The following is a 19987-nucleotide window of genomic DNA, read 5'->3' on the forward strand; positions in this document are numbered from 1 at the left end:
GCCAAAACATTGGCAAGAGTTGCTTAAAGCTTCCAGTCGCTTGGGATGTTTGAGAATTTCCTGGGTGATCCCATCCTTTCCCAGCCCAGGGACCTCCCCATGCGGCCCAGCTGACACGTAGCCCTCTCAGACACTGCCTGAGTACAGACATTATACTGCTGTCTCCACAGCCTCAGAGCTCTTTTCTCCAGCGGAGCCACTTCCTGTCTGTCTGCTACCCTCCGATCCTCCTTCCACCTGCTCTGACCTCCCACAAACAGCCATGCACTTAGGACCCTCTTCTCTCAACTGGCTCAACACATGCTCCAACGTGATGCTCCAACACTCCCAACATCTGAGACACTGCTGTGGGACCACCGCCCTCCCGCATGAACCATAATGCCAGGCCTATTGTTGTGGTACCTCCATAACCACAGCTCCAGGGACAGTGTTGCAGGATCACTGCACTCCTGAAACAAATACAGCGCTCAGTGCCTTTGCTGTGATAACACGTTTTACAGTCACCATTCCCTCTTGCAACTAAATGACGGGGATGTTCCACACAAAGACTTGACCCGCATCTCTGGGGGCCATGCTGGCTTTGCACACAGCCCACTGCAGAGTGGGGCAGAAAAATTCTCCCTTTCCCTTCCCCGATTCCAGACCAGACCATGTCTTGTTTGATAAACCAGGCAGCATCCATTCCGAAAGGCCATTTCGGCACTACCCACTCATCAGAACGAAGCCAGGCAGAGCTGGGCCGGGGCGCACGATCATTTATATCTGAGCAAGGAGGTGCATCTGGTATTAAGAAGGGGTTGTCGGTCTATGTGGGAACATGCCGCTCTAGGACGGCATGCTGGGAAAGGCACACAGGCGGTAGGCGTCAGCAATGACAAAGGCCAAGTCTTTCTCCTTCCAGCTCTGGATGAGCCCTTCCTTTCGCTCTATGGTTTCTTTTTCTTCTTTTTTTTTTTTTTTAAAAATTGTTCCTAAGTAGAAAACATCTTTGATTGTGAGTCAGTCTTTTTGGCTTTTCTTTTTCTCGTTTTCAAAAGACTTCCGCCGAGGCATCCTGCACAGGCAGCTTCTCCGCAAAGACCTCTCCCACCCACACCCCGCCCATCCCACAGGGCCTCTAGTCTTTGACCAACTTGTACACGTGGTGCTGGGCGCCGTGCTCGCTGGTGGATACCTCAAAAACAAAGGCTATACAGAGCAAGGTTTCCTGGGTATCCCTATTTGTAACAACCTGGGTGGACAGGAGAGAGAGCAGAGTCAGGAGAGTACACAGATGGGTTCTGTGTTACCTTGTAAGGCTGTTTTACCATGTGGATGATTCATTTTATAGATTTGTATCCTCTAGCTCCACACACACACACTCCACTGGCTTGTACCTTGTGAACCCACTTACCCCAGTACAACGTAGATGAAATCTAGAGCTGGTGCAAACTCCAAACTTTTGTTTCATGGGACATTTTTGACACTTTGCAAAAACAAATATTTTCAAAATCTCCCATGAAACAGAAATTCCGCCCCCAAAAAGTTGTGTTGGAAAAATTTTGAAATTTTATTTCAAAGTGAAATTTTCCTTTAGAAATTTATATTATTTTAAAAATGTTTTTATATAATAATTTTTTTTACATTAGTTCTGATATGACATGTAAGATTCTACAACGACGTGATGTCAGATTATGCTATGACTTGACATATGATGGCAGATTTCACACTACCACTACACGTCACGGAACAATGCACAAATGATAAACAAATACATTTCAAAACAAACATTTCCAAAAGAAATTTCATTTGGAAAATAAATTTTCTGGGGGAAATGGCACTGAAATCTACATAATTTCTCAAAAATTTTCAGTTTTGTCTAAACAGTATTTGTTTTGATGGAAAACTCTTTTGAGGACTATTTTGTGACCAGCTCTAGTGAATTACATGTCGCGGGGTACACAGCTGCATATATATTTATTAATATGGGTGTCTCTACAGTGTCTATTCACACATGCACTTTTGAAGGATAACATTTGTGTGAACAAAAAGAGATTAACACCCCTCCGCCCCTCTCCTCAAGCTCTCTCAAAATCCGTGTGAGATTTTGCCTCAAACTTTCCCAAAAAGGTAACCTTGGCACAAGATGTGGCCTGTAAAAATTCTAGGTTCTAGGGAACCTGGTTTGATAAGGAAATAGCTTTGAAAAAATTAGAGCCTGTGTTTTCAAAATGATTTTAGGCACCAAACTTAAATCACCTTAAACAAGCCTGATTTCCAGCGGGCAGGTGCTCAGCACTGTCTGACTATCAGGGTTCTTTAAGGCATCCCAAGGAGTGCACCCAGAAAAATGAGTCACTTCTGAAAGTTTAGGCCCTGGTCTATAATGGGGGGACATCTTCAGTCTTAACCTTGAGGGGGAGAGGATTTGCACCTACATGCAACAAAGGGTGGTCATATGACTGCGGTCATCAGTAAGTCATGCATCATTTATGCATGGTGAGCCTGGACGTGGAGAACGGGGATGGAAGAAGGAAGGAAGGAGGCAAGGTCGGGTACCTGCAGGATGGTGAAATTCTCCAGGACGCTGTTCATCATGTACTTCTCCGGGAGATGCTTCAGTTTGTGGATGAAGTTGATCATGTATTCGCACATGGGGGACCGATGAATTCGATAGACGAACCGGCCATTCTCCAGCCGTGCATACTCTGTCTGCAGGGGAATGGATTCAGGTGCTCAGTGTTACTACACAGTTAGCACATGGCTGATATCAGAGACTGCAAGGGAGCAGGCAAGAATAAGAGCATGCAGGACGGAGGATGTAGGTAGCAAACACACTGGGATCTGCAGCAAGAGCCTAATCAAGCTGGGATAATATCATTGCAGAAGGCTGAAATTTACTAGCTCAGGTATTAGATGCATCTAGATCTGTTTAAGGAACACAGTCTTCTCTAGCAGTTTTCATCCAGCTATTTCCACTCAATTGTGCCCTTAAGCTATTAGCTCTTTGGGGCCGGATTCTATTAGCATCTGGCACGTTTTACCTGTGACATAGCACCACACGTTCCTATGGTAAGTAATAATGGCACAGATCTCTATTATTTCAGCTTTGAAACCCCAGGGAGGTAGGTACCCTCTCCATTTTACAGATGGAGAAACTGAGGCACAGAGGGGCAATGACACGGAGCCAGCTGCAGAACTGGGAATGGGATGCAGGGGCATCGACTCTCAGCCCCCTGCTGTTGCCAGTCTCGCTGTCTCCTGGAGCCAAGACCAGATCCCAAGGAGGCCTGACTCTCCATCTCATGCTCTAGCCACTAGCCCACACTCCCTCACAGGTGTGGGACTCACCTCTACCTTCTCGACGACTTGCTTCCCAAAGGAGCACACCTTGGTGGAGACGGTGACAGTCATGTTCTCTGCACTGCTGTACTGGCTGCTCACGCCATAGAAGGTCCCAGGACCATCCTGGATCGTGCTGTTCAGATCCGCCTAAAGCAGGGGAGAGGGAGAGTGTTACCAGGAACTGAGCTAAGCTTTGGCTGGAGGCAGGAAGGTCCAGAATGTGAAGCTCTGGGGGACAGGGACCCGGAGGTTAAAAAAAAAGAAAAAAATCACTGATTTACAAAAATACCATCTTTCTCCACAGACTGAATGCAGAGAGAGCACTTCAGCCCTTCCTGAGACGCAACCACGTTTGGGGAGAAAGATGGCAGCTGTTGGACAGCGTGCAGCAAGAGCGCACGCTAGGTTAGGACAGGAAGTGGAGAATACCATATAAGCCACTGCAACCCAGTGGGCTGGGCAGAGAACTGAGGCAGGATGTAGTTACCCCAGTTGGAATTTGGCCAGGACATCGGAGCTAAATACCTCTGTTCTTGCAAACACTGCTGCTGGATCTTAAAACCAAGGTCCTTACCCTTGGGAACATTCCCATCTCAGGAGGACACAGTATGGACAACCTTAAGAGGTCAGAAAGCAGGAGTCAGACCCACCCACCCCACCCCAAACCAGGAGACTTTTAAAAGTGTGTTTTGGTCAGTCTTGATTTTTGAACGTGTGTGCGCCCGCGCACACGCACACGTGCAATTAGTGCTGCCAGCTCTCCCAAATTTACAGAGAAAGGAGATTTTGGCCCCCTGTGGGAGACCCACTGGCGTGGAGCTTCCAGCTTCTCCTCAGCCCCCACTTGTTAATTTCATGCCTCCCCCGTCCCCACAGCCTGCCCCTCCTCCAGCCCAGCAATTAATTTTGTGGCTCTCCTCTCTCAGCCCTGCTCTCCCTGCGGCTCCAGAGGTTCTTCTAGGGGGGACTGGAATGGGCACCTCTTCACTCTGTTGCCAGGCTGGAAAGGGGATACGATTTCAGGGGCTCTTCACACCTCCTCTTCCCAGGCCTGGGATTGCAGGCAGGGAGGGACAGAGAGCAGCCTGACCCACTGCTTACAGGATGAGGGACTGTCTCCCTCCCGCGCCAATGGTGTCGGCTGCGCCGGCTATTACCCGCCGGAAGCACGTGGCTGGGGCTGAAATGGCAGCATTGAAGATGGCACATCCTGGGTTGAGTAGTGACGTAGAGGGAAGAACCCCCTCCCAACACAGCCCCCCTCCCAGCACTACATTGACTTGGGAGGGAAGCGGGTCCCTCTTCTGACTCACCCACACCTGTTCCTGCCGTCTCTAGTGAGCCTGGAAGATCTCCCACCCACGCCTGGACCCAGCCCAAGCTGGTGTGGCTTGTAAAAGACAGGCAGGATCACCCCGCAAGTGATATGGCTGATAAAAGCCCTTGCATGTCTGTCCACAGCTGCCAGCTGCCACCCTGGCTTCTGGTGGGGAGCAAGCTTCTTCCGGCTTGACTCAAATCATTGTACAAACAGGGCTGCCGGCTCCTGCCCGTCACGGTGTGCGGGAGTGTTTGGGAGGGGCTCTAGAGGCACAGCTGGGTATTGGCGGTGGTGTGTGCACTGTTCTTACCCAGAACTTGACAAGGAAGAAGGAGTTCTGGGGTCCTCTCTCGTAGAGCTCCTTCAGGCCCCCCTTCTTTTCGGGGAACTTGTCATAAATCTGGCGGATGTCCACGGCCTCCAGCAGGGGGTCACTGTACGAGGGGTTCGTCTGACCGATGTGCACGAAGAGGTGTTTGCTATACTGTAGAGGAAACAGGAAGGGTCAGCATCGTGGGAGCAGTCATCGGTCACCCCAGACGCATGCACACCACGGTGAAGCTGTGTCAGACGCCAGGACCCAGAACCCTCCGACCTCCCATCACCACCCAGGCTAAGAGATCACAGGGACGTAAGATATGCCTAGAATCATTCTCCACTCCCGTCTGCTGCACAGGGACAGCTCTGGGGGACCCCAGACATGTGCCTGGGCGACAATGCTTGGTGCTAAAAAGCCTAGGGACAGGGAAAATGCCCTCTCTGATCTCTGGGACCCCCCTTCCCCTTAAGTCTGGTTGGAAGGGTGATGTGGGGGGTTCTGAACTCCCAGCGCCCCCCACAGGGTTACCGTTTCAGCATCCCGCGGCACCTCCATGAACGCCGAGTACTCCAGGAGCCGCAGCTTGGCGGAGGCGATGGTGCGGTCCTGCCAGACGGGCACGGCCGAGGCAGCCGGTGGGAGAGGAGCCAGAGGCTCGTAACCTAGAAAGGAGATGGAAAGACCATCCAGCAAGCCATGGAATAACCCCCCATCTCCTACAGCATCTTGGGGCAGCTTCAGGAAATCTGTGCCCGCAACGCGCACGCAGAAAACGATCTGATGGGTCTTAGCAAGTCCAGCTGCCCTTTCTCCTAGCTGCCGCTGGCCTTGTTTCCTACATTAACACAGGTGTAGATGGCAGGTTTGCTGCGCATTGAGTTGATGCGCAGTACGTAAGCCGCAGTGGCAGCATGTGCATGGACAGCAGTTTCCATCCACATCATTGCACACACACGACAACTTGGAGTGCCGTAAGACCTCCAGGCTGGCTCTAGAGGTGTTATGCAAGGGGGCTGCCAACCCCCTTCCTCGGGGGCCTATTCCAGCGCCCAGTAGGAGGTGGCAGACACACACCTCTCTCTATGTGGTCTACCACTAGAGAGGGACACGGAGCCACACCACGTTAGCATTGCCAGGAAGCTTCCCCTGGCATACAGCCCGGTCCGACTCTCAGCCTGCACGTGCTCCCTTCGGATATGTGAGATCCACACCAGCTCCAGATCAAGTTCTGTGTGTTTAACCCCTTCGCTCTTTCTGTGAACACTAGGGGTAAACAGAGGCCTGTCCCACTAGGGACATCCTCCACTCTCCCATCCCTGCTAACTTTTGGGGATGGGGGCTGACGGTTATTTAAATTACACACACGCACAGCACCTAACACCATGGGGCTCTGATTCCTGATTGAGGTGCGTAGGCACCACAGCACTGTCAATAACAATCACCCTCCCTTCCCTATGAGCAGTGGTTCCCAACGCCCCTGGGGGTACGTCATGTCATCTAGCTATTTGTCTAGTTTTACAACAGGCTACAGAAAAAGCACTAGCGAAGTCAGTACCAAGTACAAGTTCACACAGACAAGGATCTGTTTATACTGCTCTATATACCATACACTGAAACGTAATACTCCATATTCATACTCCAATGGATTTATTTTATAATTATATGGTAAACATGAGCAAGTCGGCCATTTCTCAATACTAGTGGCTGTGACATTTTGGTACGTTTATGTCTGATTTTGTAAGCAAATAGTTTCTAAGTGAGGTGAAACTTGGGGATACGCAAGACAAATCAACCTCCTGAAAGGGGGACAGCAGTCTGGAAAGGTTGAGAACCAATGACTTAGAGGATCGCTGGTCTTGGCTAACAGTCCTTCCAGGATCTGTTGTGGCTAACTGGTCTTCCTGGCTAATCAAATTATTGTTTGTGAGATGGGGGATTTCCACCTGTGTTTCTGGCTCAATATATAACAATGATGCTGGCTGGGTCACCCACGGGGATTGAAACTAGGACTTCTGGAGCCAAGATCATTAGCCTTTACTGCGTGGGCGAAAGAACAGACTCCCTTACCTTGGAAGCAGTAATAGACACAATAACCTCTCCACGTGGTCTAGCCACTAGGGAGCGATAAAGAGCCACACTGTGTTAGCTGGGTTACATTTGGAAAGGTGGAAGGATCAGTGGGTGTGCTGGGAGGCTGCTCTATTTCTGGGCACACTGGGTGGCAGGCTGTTGCTGATAACAGAATTAAACAGGGCAGGTTCTCGTCCCAGCGGACTGAGGAGACTCAGGATCAGGGGCAGTCTTGGGAGCTTTGCACCCTGGTGAATTACAGACTGATGTGGAGGTGACACCCTAGTATCTGGGGCTTGGGGCAAGTGAGAGACCAGTTCTCCAGGACTGGTAGCTGGGGTGTCATCTCTGATGCAGAAGAGACAATTCTGCCCTCAAGTGTGAATCCTGGAGGCAGGAGATGATGAAAAGAGAAGGAAAAAGCCCCCCAGAAGTTAGCGCTCGGGTGGCCATAGCAACAGGACACAGAGATGCATATACGAACATGCACATGAGCAGTGAGCAGAAGCTGGGGGGGGAGCCTTCATCTGGGGGAGGAGCCAAGGGCATTAGGGCAAGCAAACAAATATTTCTGCGCCTCCAAGAGGCAAGGCACTGGCAGAAATCTGGCCACCAGTGAAAGCGACCCACTTACTGGCTAGTGATGGAGGCATTGGTGGCTGGATGGGGTAGGCTGGTTGTGCAAATGGTTTAATGCTGAAAAACAAAGTGCATCGTTAGGGAAGTTAATAAGAATCTCATTTATAAAGCATCCCCCCACCCTACCTCCTCTCCATAGGGAGCTGATGGACACTTCCTGGACAATTAAGACAAGAACATCGATACCCAAATCCATGTTGTGTGCCTGTGCAGATGCACACAGAGACCAGCTGCTAATTCTCAGCTCTCTACATCTGCCTGCCCAGCTCTCTCCTCCCCAAATGAAGAGGCCTTCTGCACCCCTCCCACCACTCTCCACCACGGACTGCGATACGTCCCATCCTGCCTCTCTGACACATCCCCTTAGTCTAGTACAGGGGTCAGCAACCTTTCAGAAGTGCTGTGCCGAGTCTTCATTTATTCACTCTAATTTAAGGTTTCGCATGCCAGTAATACATTTTAATGTTTTTAGAAGGTCTCTTTCTATATGTCTATGGTATATACCTAAACTATTGTTGTATGTAAAGTAAATAAGGTTTTTAAAATGTTTGAGAAACTTCATTTAAAATTAAATTAAAATGCAGAGCCCCCGGACCGGCGGCCAGGACCTGGGCAGTGTGACTGCCACTGAAAAATCAACTCGCATGCCATAGGTTGCCTATCTCTGGTCTAGTATAAATGCAACTCATCCGGAAGCCCATGTTCTCAGTGCACACAGCAATCAGCCAGACACCAGCGCTGGTCGGACCCCAGAGATCATCAGGACCAAGTCATTAGCAGCGAGATGTTGGTGGATCATTGCCACAGCCTCAGGCCAGATACAGCAGTCCTGCATCCATCAACACACTCAGCACGGGCAGTGGCCAGGCAAACGTTCCCCACACCCCACCCCTGGTGGTAGAGGGGAGTTCTGCACCCAGGTTTCGGACCGTTTCTTGACTACATGGGAGCCAGCTCTATGAATCAGGTTGTTCCCCACATGCTGCTCACGTGCAGTCTTAAAAACGTGCACACCAGTGATTTGCCTAAGCTGGCAGAGTTGGGCATAGGACCTAGGAGACCTGGCCCTCCGGGGTCCCTGCTCTTCCCATAACAGCACAGTGCTTTCCTGATCTCTGCCTGACACAAGAACTTGGGGGGAGAAAACCAAGGCATATTAAAGCATCAGCAGCGATAAATATGGTCTGATCGAGACTTGAGGTGCCTCTTTACTTACTCCTGAGAGGGTCCAGGCTGTCCTGGGATAGACCCGCTCCAAAACTGAGGAAACAAAAGCACACACGAAGGAACGGTCAGGACTTAGCCACACATCCCAACACCCCGCGACACATCTTACTGCCCCTTTGAGCAGGCTTTAAAGTTGCACAGCAAATCTATAGCCAACCTGGACACCACATCTTCGGCAGGAAATCTGCTAGGGGAATGCTGTAGCTGTGAGCTCCCCAAGGGCCAATTCTCCTGCCCCTTTCCTCAACAAAGCCGCCTGTCAGGAGAGCCTAGGACTGGAGTAGCTATGAGCTCCCTTGCAGCCACCCCTCCCCTGCTGTTCCCTGTATCAACTCCCAGTGCAGCAGGTGAGCCTGTGGTGGCTCGATCTCCTTCCTAGACGGTGTTCCTAGCCCATTCCATGTGGCAGATCCTCTGGGCTGGGAACACAGGGCGAGCCTTCTTCCACCTGGGGAGAGCAGAGTCCCTTACCCTGGGGGGAGCAGAGAAGACAGCCTGCGGAAGAGGAGGAGGGGGGCTGAGTTTGTTCTGCAGGACGCTGGCAGATACGATCTGTGCGGATGACATGGAGGCCATACTCTGCAGGGCCTTGTCCTTCGAGACCTGGTCCTTTGAGAGAGGAGAGGAGGAACAGAAAGCGTGGTTACCAACACAAAACCAGACAGGGACGCAGACAGACCGACTGACACCGATTACCTCCTTCAGCCCAAAGAAGCCCAACGCGCTTTACCAACTGGATCTATACATGCAAAGGGATCCCTTCAACTGCCCCTGCGATGCAGTCACCTCTGGGGTGGAACGTGGCAGCTGTTTATCATCGCCATGCATTGTTACACAACAGTTTAGGACAGGAAGTCACGGAGAATAATGCAGTCAATGAAACAGCAGGGGGAACTTGGGAAGGAGAACAGAAACCGCCCAGACTGGAATTTGCTCACAACAACATCCCAAGGGATTGCTGAGCACAAGTGGCCAGGGCTTCGGTTTTAAATCTCACATGTGAGAGGGCACCCTTGGCAGCACTGGCTGAGTTCTGACTCAGAGAGAAAACACCCCCTTACCCCTGCACTGAATCACTGAAACCAGGGATTTTTTCTTGGAGGGGTCTCTGTCTATGGGAGAGGGCCAGGGAATATTAAAAGGATACAGAGATGGTTAAAGAAAGTAACTGCAAACTCAAGAACTACTTACCAAGTTCATGGCCTGTACGTAAAAGAAAGGAATAGCAACGGTTAGTATGTTTGCAACAATCCCAGAGCAGAGGCATGTCTGCATCGTTATAGGAGTCATTAATATAATGACCCGTCAAAGAACCAAGGGAAGATGGGTTTGACTTTGGAAACAAACCAAACCTAAACCTGGGGGTTTCTAATGGACCTGGTCTCCCTGTGTTTACAACCCTGCTTCGCAATCTGGGTATGTGGGACGCCAGGGTGTGAATGAGTACAACAGATCTGTGGGGGCTAGTAACCTCTTCTCAGTTAGGCAACGCTGGGTAGTGCACGGGCCGCCGTGAAATACCAGAATAGGCTGCACTAGTACGTGAAGCTAAGAATAGTGAGCCAGGGGCTGATTGGGCATGAAGCAATCTTACCCAGCACAAACATGTATGTGCGTGACATATGCACCAGCAGCGGAGGCATGTCCGGTTCTATATGTGCACACAGTAGAAAGTCGGGGAACGAGGAGTGCCTGGCTGTATGAGAACAGCGGCATTTTTATAGTGGGGGAGGTGATGGTGGAAACCATGTATTTGGTTGTGAACCAAGTGGCTGTGCACATGTAGACCTAAGTGGAGAGAGGAGCGGGAAGAGTGCTGGGTAAGGAGATTTAAAGGGATGCGTCTGAGGAAATGATCCTCAGCTGTTTTACGACGGATTGATTTGAGAATTTCCAGGCCTGCACATAGATCCTCATTTGGGCTAGTGGATCTTCTGGGTTTTTAATATCATCAAGTCTTTCCCATTCACCACCTCTTACAAGTTTTAAAGCTGGCAAAGTGAAATGAGAAAACAGGCATCAAAAATAACCTCTGCTTGTCATGCTCAGCTCCAGGGACACTGGGAAGGCGCCATAGGAAGGAGAGGATTAAAACCAGGAAATTGATGTGTGCGTTTGTATCAGCAACTCATTTCTCTCTCTCCAGACTACATGGACCTCAAGAGCTGAGCTCCCATTCGGGCCTCTAAGGAAGTGGCCACATTTTCAGAAGGGATCAGTGTGGTGGGTGCACACTGGGTGTGGAGCACTAGATAATCTGTCCCTAGACAGCTGCGTGTTTATATGAGGCAACTGGAAAAAGGAGCAAGGTTTCCTTTTTGCAATAACTATTTGGCTCACTCAGCAGGAACAGAGGGTTCTGCAATCTTTCCCAGTGCATCTGTGGTCATCCTAGTGCAGAGGTTCTCAAACATGGAGTTGGGATGCCTCAGGGGGTCATGAGGTTATTACATTGGGGCGGGGGGAGGTTGCAAGCTGTCAGCCTCCACCCCAAACTCTGCTTTGCCTCCAGCATTTATAATGGTGTTATATATATTTAGAAGTGTTTTTAATTTATAAGGGGGGGGTCACACTCAGAGGCTTGCTGTGTGAAAGGGGTCACCAGTAAAAAAGTTTGAGAACCACTGTCCTAGTGTGCTTACTACATATGCATGCCTTGATCATCAGATCAGATATTGCTTTTCTTCCTCAGAGCTTAACTTGAGGCTTGATAGGCCGATTCATTTTGAACCAGTTTTAAGAGCCCCCAGAGACTCAGGAGATGGATGTATTTTAAAAATCAATATTACACAGTCCTGTAGCGTCTAAGAGCTACGTGCACGGACACATGTTTGAGGCGTAGAGAGAATCAAAAGGCAGTTGGACTTGGCTGTATTAAAAGAGGATCCCAAAATGGAGATATGGCTTTTCCACACATAGGCCCTGCTGGCCTTCCAAAATTGCCCTCAAGTGCCCATCCCCTGCTTCTAGAAGAGTGAAAAGGGCTTGTTAAGTACAGCCTCCGTCTGCACCAGTTACTGAGAGTCCCCAGGGGCCAGAGGAATTATTGTCCTTATGGAAGAGTCAGATGGAATATAATAGGGATCTACAGAAATGACTCCCAAACCCTATACTAAAATTTAACAACAAGCCAGATCCTCTCTCTAGGTTCTTTTGAACAATCCCATAGACTCTACAATAGGGACAAATTCCCTATTAAACTCTACAGGGACTTGTTAAATGGGACAGGAAGACAGAGGGCACTGGAACAAACAAATGCATATGGACCAGCAGCGAGATTTCTCCGCCACCTGGGAGTGGCCCCCGCGCCGTGCAGGCTAATCATAGTTATTGCACTATTATGGTGTGTTCTTCCCCTCTGTTTGCGGCATCCACCTGTTGTCTCTCGTCTCCTACTCAAGCTCTTCAGGGCAGGGTCTTTTAGTTAAGCGTGTGCACATGTGCTGTGCCTGGCACAATGGGGCCCCGATGGTGCGGCTCCCACAATACAAAATGAACGACAACCACAAAAGGAGGACTGTCCTGATGAGAACTTTCATTTCAGTTTCAGTTGCAAAACCCCTCCCCGCACCCTGCCCTGTGACCCAACCCCATCCCACCCCACCCACATGTGCCTCTGGCACCCAGCAAACCACAATACAGAGAACACACAGTGGAAACAGTTACTGAAAGGTTAGTCAAACTCCACTTAGAAAAAGGGAAGGAGAGAAAGAAAAGCCAACCAGAGAAGAGACAACATTCCAGTTTTATCCTTGCTCTGCTCCCTTGGCTCCTGGATCCCTAGCCTAACCTCCAGGCAGCCAGAATGAACTGGAGCAGGGTCTCCATGGGAAGCCCCAAAGCTCCTGGCTGAGCATCCCTGCACTAGCGAGTATGTCCCACCATATGAGCCCTGTGGTTCAAACATCCCCCAACTGGCATCTCCCTGTGCTAGTCCCACAGTCCGACTGTTCCCCTACAGACTAGAAGCACAGGCCCCAACATGCATGTGTCTCCTTATGGGGAGGGGCGGGGGGCAGAGTCACAGCGTGTGGGCCCTGTAGCCTGAGCACCCTGACACCATCCAGCGTGGAGTTATTCCAGGTGGCCCACGCAACCCGAGTGCACTAGAATCAGCTGGGACAGCATCACCCCTCACGGGCATTGGACCAACCCATAAGCATCGGCATCTGCTGGGGGAGCATTGCCCTGGGACCCCAGCCTCAGACACAGGGGTAGGCTCTGAATCTCATTCCCGCCCCTTGGGGAGGTCCCCAGCATGCTGTCCTCACCCCCTAGTTCACTAGTCTGCAGCAGCAGCTGGCTAGGTTAGGCTGCAGCCTGCACTGCTCCCTCACGGTCCTGCAGCGGCCAACTTATGATGCATCTCTGCAGCGAGGGAGAGGCCCTGATCTTCCCAGCTACAGGGAAACACACAGAGCCTTGCCCAGTGCAGGAGCTTGTGGGGAGGAGGAGGAGCATTAAGGGGAAAGCCTAAGACTCTTGCTTGCTATGTTACTGCCTTTGGGATGCGCAGGCTCTGGCCAGCCCTTGCAACCTACCAACCCTGCACTCCCCGCTCTGTGCACAGCAGGTCCATACATGGGCACAGGGATCACCATCCTGCAAAGGGCGCATGGGAAGAGGGTCTCCAGGGAGGCTTCTATCTGAGCTCAGGAGCTTCCTAGCTAGACGTCTCCAGCTGGACAGATCCTGTTGCAGTCTCTTCCTGCCACCCCTTCTCCAAGGAGCTTCTGGTTCCAGGAACGAAGGGAGTGGGGGAAAGACATAAAAAGGAAAGAGAAAGCGGCACACCACAGAGCTGAGTGTGTTAGTTGTCAGCACGGCCACTGCTCGGGGGCAAGCGGGAGGTGGGGGGAAGCCGGGGAGCGCGTACCTTCAGCTTGGACTGAATCTCGCGAGATTTCCGTCTGGCTAGAACCTGCAAGTGGCTAGAGACCTGCAGAGAGAAAGCAGAAGGAGAGGGGAAAACAGCAGAGCCGTCAACCAGAGCAGAGGAGAGGAAGGAGAGGGGCTGTCCCATGCTCACACACCACGGATGCATGGGCAGGGTCTCCAACGTACCTTAATGCCAACCTGGTACTCCCGCACCTTCTTCCGAGCTAGAACCTGTATGTGGCTGGACACCTAGGGCCCGCCAAGCCATTCAAAAAGGAAAACACAAAGAGAATGAAGACATGATCCCACACTGCGCTGTGTGACAACAGCGCGCCGAGCGTTCGAGATACACGAGGCCAGCCCGGGGGTCAGCAGAGACTCCTGAGAACTAGCACTCCTCCTATGGAACATGAGCAACAGTGGCCAAAAATATTGGGCCAGATCCTCAGCTGGTTTAAATGTCATGCCAGCCGAGGATCTGGCCCACAGAGTAGGCACGTGCCCCATGAGTTCACCCCTCTTGTTTCACTTTGCAGTTTGGTGCTAACTCTGCAACCAATGGTGCTGTGGATGCCAAGGCTATTAGCGCTTGGTGGTTCTCTGCAAAGGGGGCCCATCTAACCAACAAAGAGATGGTTTCTCTAACTGCCAGCCTTGCATGCTCAGCCCAGGCTCCGTCCTTCTCATGTGTCACCATCAGGGAGGGAGTTTGTGAAAGGCAAATTTTGCCCTTCCACATGGCCGTGACAACCCTGTGAGGTTCTGCCAGGCGGAATCTGGCCCTGCAGTTGCAGCTGCAGCATAGCGAATCATTCCAGGGAAGATGCAGGAGCCAGAACAGACTCCAGCAGGCTCCCTCACATCTCTGTGAATTGTGCTGCGCAAAGAGGAGGAAAAACACAGGCAAAAATTTTCAGGGCCAGGTTCACTCAAAAAAGTGAAGTGGACCAAGTTACATTGCTCAGGGCTGGGAAAAATCCATCCCCCGAGTGATGTAGTTATGCCCACCTGACCCTGGTGCAGACAGCGCTAGACAGATAGAAGAATTCTTCCATTGACCTAGCTACTGCCTCTCGGGGAGATGGGCAAGGATGGTGTCCCTAGCCTCTGTTTGCCAGAAGCTGGGAATGGGCGATGGGGAACGGATCGCTTGATGATTGCCTGTTCTCCATATTCCCTTTGGGGCACCTGGCATTGGCCATTGTCAGAAAACAGGATACTGGGCTGGATGGACCTTTGGTCTGACCCAGTATGGCCATTCTTATAGATTAACTATGCTGGCAGGAGAACCCCTGGCATCATTGACTGTCTACACTGAAGTGCTGTCAAGTGTAGACAAGCTCCAAGTCTGGGCACCTAAAGATAGGGATCTAAATAAAAGGTGACTGGTTTCCAGAGAATTCACAACCCTCACTCAGGTCAATGAGAGCTGTAAACCTTGGAAAATCAGGTGTGTGCAGTGTCATTACAGCTGTATTGATCCCAGGGGGGTAAGGTGATATCTTTTACTGGACCAACTTCTGTTGGTGAGAGAGAGAAACTTTCGAGCCACACAAAGCTCTGATTCTGGTCTGGGAAAGGTACTCGAGCATCACAGCTAAACACAAGGTGAAACAGAAACGCACTTAACATAGGTTAAAGAGACCATTCCAGGGGAAGTGAGCACTGCATATCTCTACAGTCCTAGGACAAAGGAGGCTTAGTGGGTTACAGGTTGCTGTAATGAGCCATAAATCCAGGGTCTTTATTAAGTCCACCAGAGCTATGAATTTAAGTCTCCAGGCTTGTCTTTTGACGGTGTCGTGCAGGATGTTTTCTATTCAGAACCCTGAATATGGAGTTAGGAACCTCTCTTGGGCCACCCAGAGCTGGAAATTTTGGCCTCATCTGTGCAGCAATGTGGTATCATTTCCCACATGCTCCCTTCTGACCATCAGCTGCCCCTACATCCTGCTCTCTTGCAACTAGTTCCAGCCCCTTGGCTGCTTCTCCAGCGCAGAGTCAGTCTGCTGTGCATTGAGATGCCTCGGACACATTTCTGATGGCGATCATCAGGTTCAGTTTGCTCTTGGGTCAAACCTCTGCCTCCAGAGGGACCCAGTGAAGGCTGCATGCTCCAAAACAAAATTCCTCTCTATTCATCCATTCGAGTGGCATCTGCCCCTGCCCTCCCGCCCCTACCGCTAAGCCCAGATAAGTTTTCAAGGGATCATTTCAAAGCTTTAACACAGAGGAAAAGTTCTACTGCATGGAGCCAACGTGGTCTTCTGTCTATCCACATACCTAAACAGCCCTCCCACCCATAGGATCCAAGCACCTTACAATCTATCAGCCTAGCTATGGTGCTTATACTGCCTCCATCAATGCAGTAGCAATCACTGATGTATTGTATCCTTCCTGGGAGGTAGGGCAGTGCTATTATCCCCTTTTACAGATGGGGAGCTGAGGCACAAAGATAGATTAATGATTTGCACAAGGTGTCTGTGTCTGATCTGGGTTTCGAGCCCTTGGCTCCAAAATCCCAGTTCATTAGACTGTCCTGCCCCCCATCGCTGCTCCTCTTGCCAACCAGTCTAGAACTACCTGTCATCACAGGCCGGGGAGAGCAAATGGGCGAGCGGCAGTCAGATTTCCAAGATCCTTTCCCCCTCGCGTTGGCAGGAACCCTGCTACAAACCACAGCCAGCAACAGCACCGGTGGCCTGCTGTTCTAATCCCATCACAGAGCATGCACTGGTCACAGCCAGAGGGAGTTTCAAGCATAGGGAGCAGCGAGATGGCTGTTGGTAATTGGACCTGTTGCAAATGGAAAGAGCCTCTCCACGGCTTATGGACAACCAGCTCGGTCCCTGGACTGGTCCAGAAGCACTCACAGACACAGGCGTGGAAGTGGATACAGGACTCCTACTCCCTTGGTCCCATGAGGCAGGTAACACCCCAGAGCTCCCACAGCAGGTGTGATTCGCTGCCAGCTGATTTTCAATGCTGCCCTGGTGCTAGTCCCCAGTTCTGCACACCCCACCCAATACAATGCATGGGGGCAAGGAGCACAGGGCTGGCTGGAGGGAGGGGATGCAGGTGGGAACAAGGAGCTCTAGGACTCTCCTGCCACAACAGTCCGCGCTTCTGGTGGGGGTGGGAGAGAGCTCTGTGCCCATGCCCACGGCTGACAGGACAGTATTCTAGTGCACCTGGGTTACACAAGCACCCCCTGTCCTGGTAAAGAGTACTGGCAGAGAGGGACTCCAGAGCTGGATCTAGAAGAAGAGGGGATGAAAGACTCAGGATTTCGCTAGAGATCTCAGACATGCCAGTGACCATTCAAAGTTGGAGGCTGGCCTGTAGAAGGAAAGGGACCAGTGCCCAATCCAGATCCAAGTGCAAATCTAGAGTGTTTGGGTTCAGGCCCAGATTCCACCAGAAGCAATAGGGCCGGGTGTGCATAAAACAGGTAGATCCCATGAGCCCTAGGCCCAATCACAAGCCAAACCCCAAATCAAATGACTTTTGAAGGTTCAAATATCATTTCCCATGCCACATTCGCCATCACAGCTCCCCCGAGGAGGGGAGGCAGGCATGTCGCTGCCCCATGCAGAGGGCTGCTCTTGGGACGTGGCTGAATCCGCCGGGACTCTAACGAGGCTCAGGGATGGGAGAGGCTGGGCTACGCAGACACACACCGGAGTGCCGATCCCAAATGAATCCCAAACGCCAGGTGTTCTGACGCCTCACATTGGGACGACCACAGCTGGGAACCTGCTGGATCTTAGCACAGGAGCCTCTACTGCCTTAGCTAAAAGAGGCTGTTAGCCAAGACTGTAGCAGACTCTTTCCTCTCTAGCTGGCCGTGCCACACCAGGCAGGTGCAGCATACAGGAGGCTCACCCAGTCCCGCTTACCCAGTGACCTGAAGCCCACCGGAGGAGATAAGACGACTGTAACAGAACCGATCAGTTCCCGGACCTTAAGCATCCAATAAGGGTGGGGTGGGGATCCTCAACAATCACTCTCTCTCCCTTTGCTGGGCTATAGCAGCTCCCAGCGAGCCATGTCCGAGCTCCATAACCCCCATTGTGACGCAACTCAGCGTAATCCTCATTGCACGGATGGGGAAAAGGGGGCACAGCGAGGGGAAACGCGAGACGCGCAGCAGCCAGCGGCAGAGCTGGAAGTGGAACCCAGGAATCCAGACACTGCCCTGGGCTTTGCCTGCTAGTCCACAGTGTCCTTCCTCATCCTCCCAGAGTGCGACGACAAGCCGAGCGAAGGGCGCCAGACTCCCAGCACTGTCCTTGAGGCTGAGTCTATCAGCCAAAGGTCTCGCGCTCGGACCCTTTCTTCAAATAAAGTAAAGCAGGTTTTTTTTACCTGTTTTCTCGTCCGTGTTTTCCCCGTCCGGAGCTTGATGTATCTCGCTATCAATTCATTGCGACCTAGAGCAAGCCAAAGAGTAAGAACAAAATCAAAGCAGGAGCATCTTGCCAAGTCCTTTGCCTTGTCCCTGACACCCAAACACTTCCCTTCCCTAGTCCAAAAACACTCCAACCCTGGCCTAACCAAGGTTTCTCTCTGAGCCACAGGTCAAGTGACAAGGCTTTGCCAGAAGGGGGTGCTGTACTGGTAGCTGTCAAGGCCAGACTGAGCCAGACTGTGAGGGCCCCAGTGACAGGTGACAGCATTGATGGGAAGAGAGGGGGCCAGGACACAATGAAATGACCACGATGGAGGGGACCATTCTGATTGAAAGCACGCACCAAATGGTGGGCAGTTTGTGCCAACCAGAGAGCTAGGCGCAGACATGGGACACCCAGAAACTCCTCCCATCGCGTCTGCGGGATGAGATTCCTTCCCTCCCGCAGTGCTCTTGGAGGACACTGCCAAGAATAGCAGGAGAGCTTTCTGCGCTCACTTCACCGGGAACCTGGCGCTTTGGGATCACTGCTCTCGGAGACACCCCTCCCCTCCTCCTGGGAGGGAAACTGGCAACTCTATAGACTGCAGCAGGAGGCCAGTGAGCCTGCGGAAATGGGCGAAGAGCACAGCACGAGATTTGGGTTCAGATGTAAGCAACATTGGCAACCCCCAAAATTTTCCCCATGGCCCAATCCGCATTTCCAGGAGCACTGGCCTTTTAAACAGCCTTGCCCGACATCCTCGACCTAATCCGAAGCAGAAGCGCTTTTGCTCCACATTTTACAGGCCAGCTGTGGTCAATCTAAATTCAAACCTCAGAGCAGCTGGGAGTTTTCTTCTCTCTCCTTCCCCCCTCCCCCTCACCGATGTGGGGGTGGGGAAGCACGCCAGATTTATTTTAATGGACCAGATGGTGGAGGTTGGAGCTAGTCATAATGCCCTTGGAGCTAGTTTAGGATTTTTTTTTTTTTTTTTTAAAAAGAGTTAAAAAGCCAAACAACTTTTGTCGCAGCGCCGACGCCCCGCGCCTTCTGGGGGCAGGGGAAGGGGCTCTCCGAACAGGCCTCATACTGTAAGGGAAGAAGCACAAGCTCTCCTCGCCCCCTCCTCACGCCTCTGCAATTCTGCCAGCAACACGACGACAGACAGCGCCAGGTGCTGCGCTGGGTCAGCTGCATCCCATGCCTTCTGGGGAGGGCAAGAGAAGGACGGCTCCATACGAGGGAGTAACAAGGCTCCCTCCAAAAGAGCAGCTGGAGCAGGGATCATGTCCCTTGGGGGAGAAAGGGGGTGTGCAACCCCTTACTGGGGTAGAACAGACCGCCCCCCTCTTTGCCCCTGGAGCATGCACTCACCCAGTCATCACTTCCCCTGTGAGGCCACTTTACAGTTGGGGAAACTGAGGCACAAAGAACTGGGCAGTGACTTGCCCAAAGTCATCCAGCAGCACAGGAATAGAACTCCTGTCTTCTGAGTTTCAGTCCAGTGGCCCATCCACTCAGCCGCTCTTCCCTCACACACACAGGCAAGCTTGCCTGGGAGTAATGGTGCTCCCCACAGGGAACAGCTGGAGTGATTCCCCTGCCCTGGGTTAACACTGGCCCCCACAGGGGATGGCTGGACTACTTCCCCTTAGAAGGCAGCTGTAGCTAATCCTGCATTCCCATAAACGCCCACAACCACGGGCTCTGGTTTCCTAGTCTCTAGCCGCACAGAATCAGGTGGGTCTAGGCCCAGCCTGACCTGTCTGTACCAGCTGGGCTACCCCAAAGATGTGAGGGAGAAGAGGAGATTCC

General features: G+C 51.6%; 1 protein-coding gene across 2 annotated transcripts in view; it reads right to left on the reverse strand.

The window, feature by feature from the left end:
• Positions 1-932: 932 nt before the first annotated feature.
• TEAD3 (TEA domain transcription factor 3) overlaps positions 933-19987 on the reverse strand; it is a 52376-nt gene continuing 33321 nt past the window's right edge. The window contains exons 3-14 of one of the 2 annotated variants that reach the window (XM_032789069.2): positions 18147-18211; positions 13965-14027; positions 13777-13839; positions 10092-10103; positions 9372-9509; positions 8890-8933; positions 7669-7730; positions 5493-5626; positions 4956-5129; positions 3331-3471; positions 2539-2691; positions 933-1231 (exon numbers count right to left, since the gene is read on the reverse strand). In XM_032789069.2, the coding sequence (XP_032644960.1) occupies positions 1118-1231; positions 2539-2691; positions 3331-3471; positions 4956-5129; positions 5493-5626; positions 7669-7730; positions 8890-8933; positions 9372-9509; positions 10092-10103; positions 13777-13839; positions 13965-14027; positions 18147-18211 (1163 nt within the window). In that variant the 3' untranslated portion in view covers positions 933-1117. The remainder of the gene's footprint in view (positions 1232-2538; positions 2692-3330; positions 3472-4955; positions 5130-5492; positions 5627-7668; positions 7731-8889; positions 8934-9371; positions 9510-10091; positions 10104-13776; positions 13840-13964; positions 14028-18146; positions 18212-19987) is intronic. The other variant, XM_075064939.1, reaches the window with a different exon arrangement.

The sequence above is a fragment of the Chelonoidis abingdonii genome, chromosome 4, assembly GCF_003597395.2.
Source record: "Chelonoidis abingdonii isolate Lonesome George chromosome 4, CheloAbing_2.0, whole genome shotgun sequence".
NCBI lineage: Eukaryota > Metazoa > Chordata > Testudines > Testudinidae > Chelonoidis > Chelonoidis abingdonii.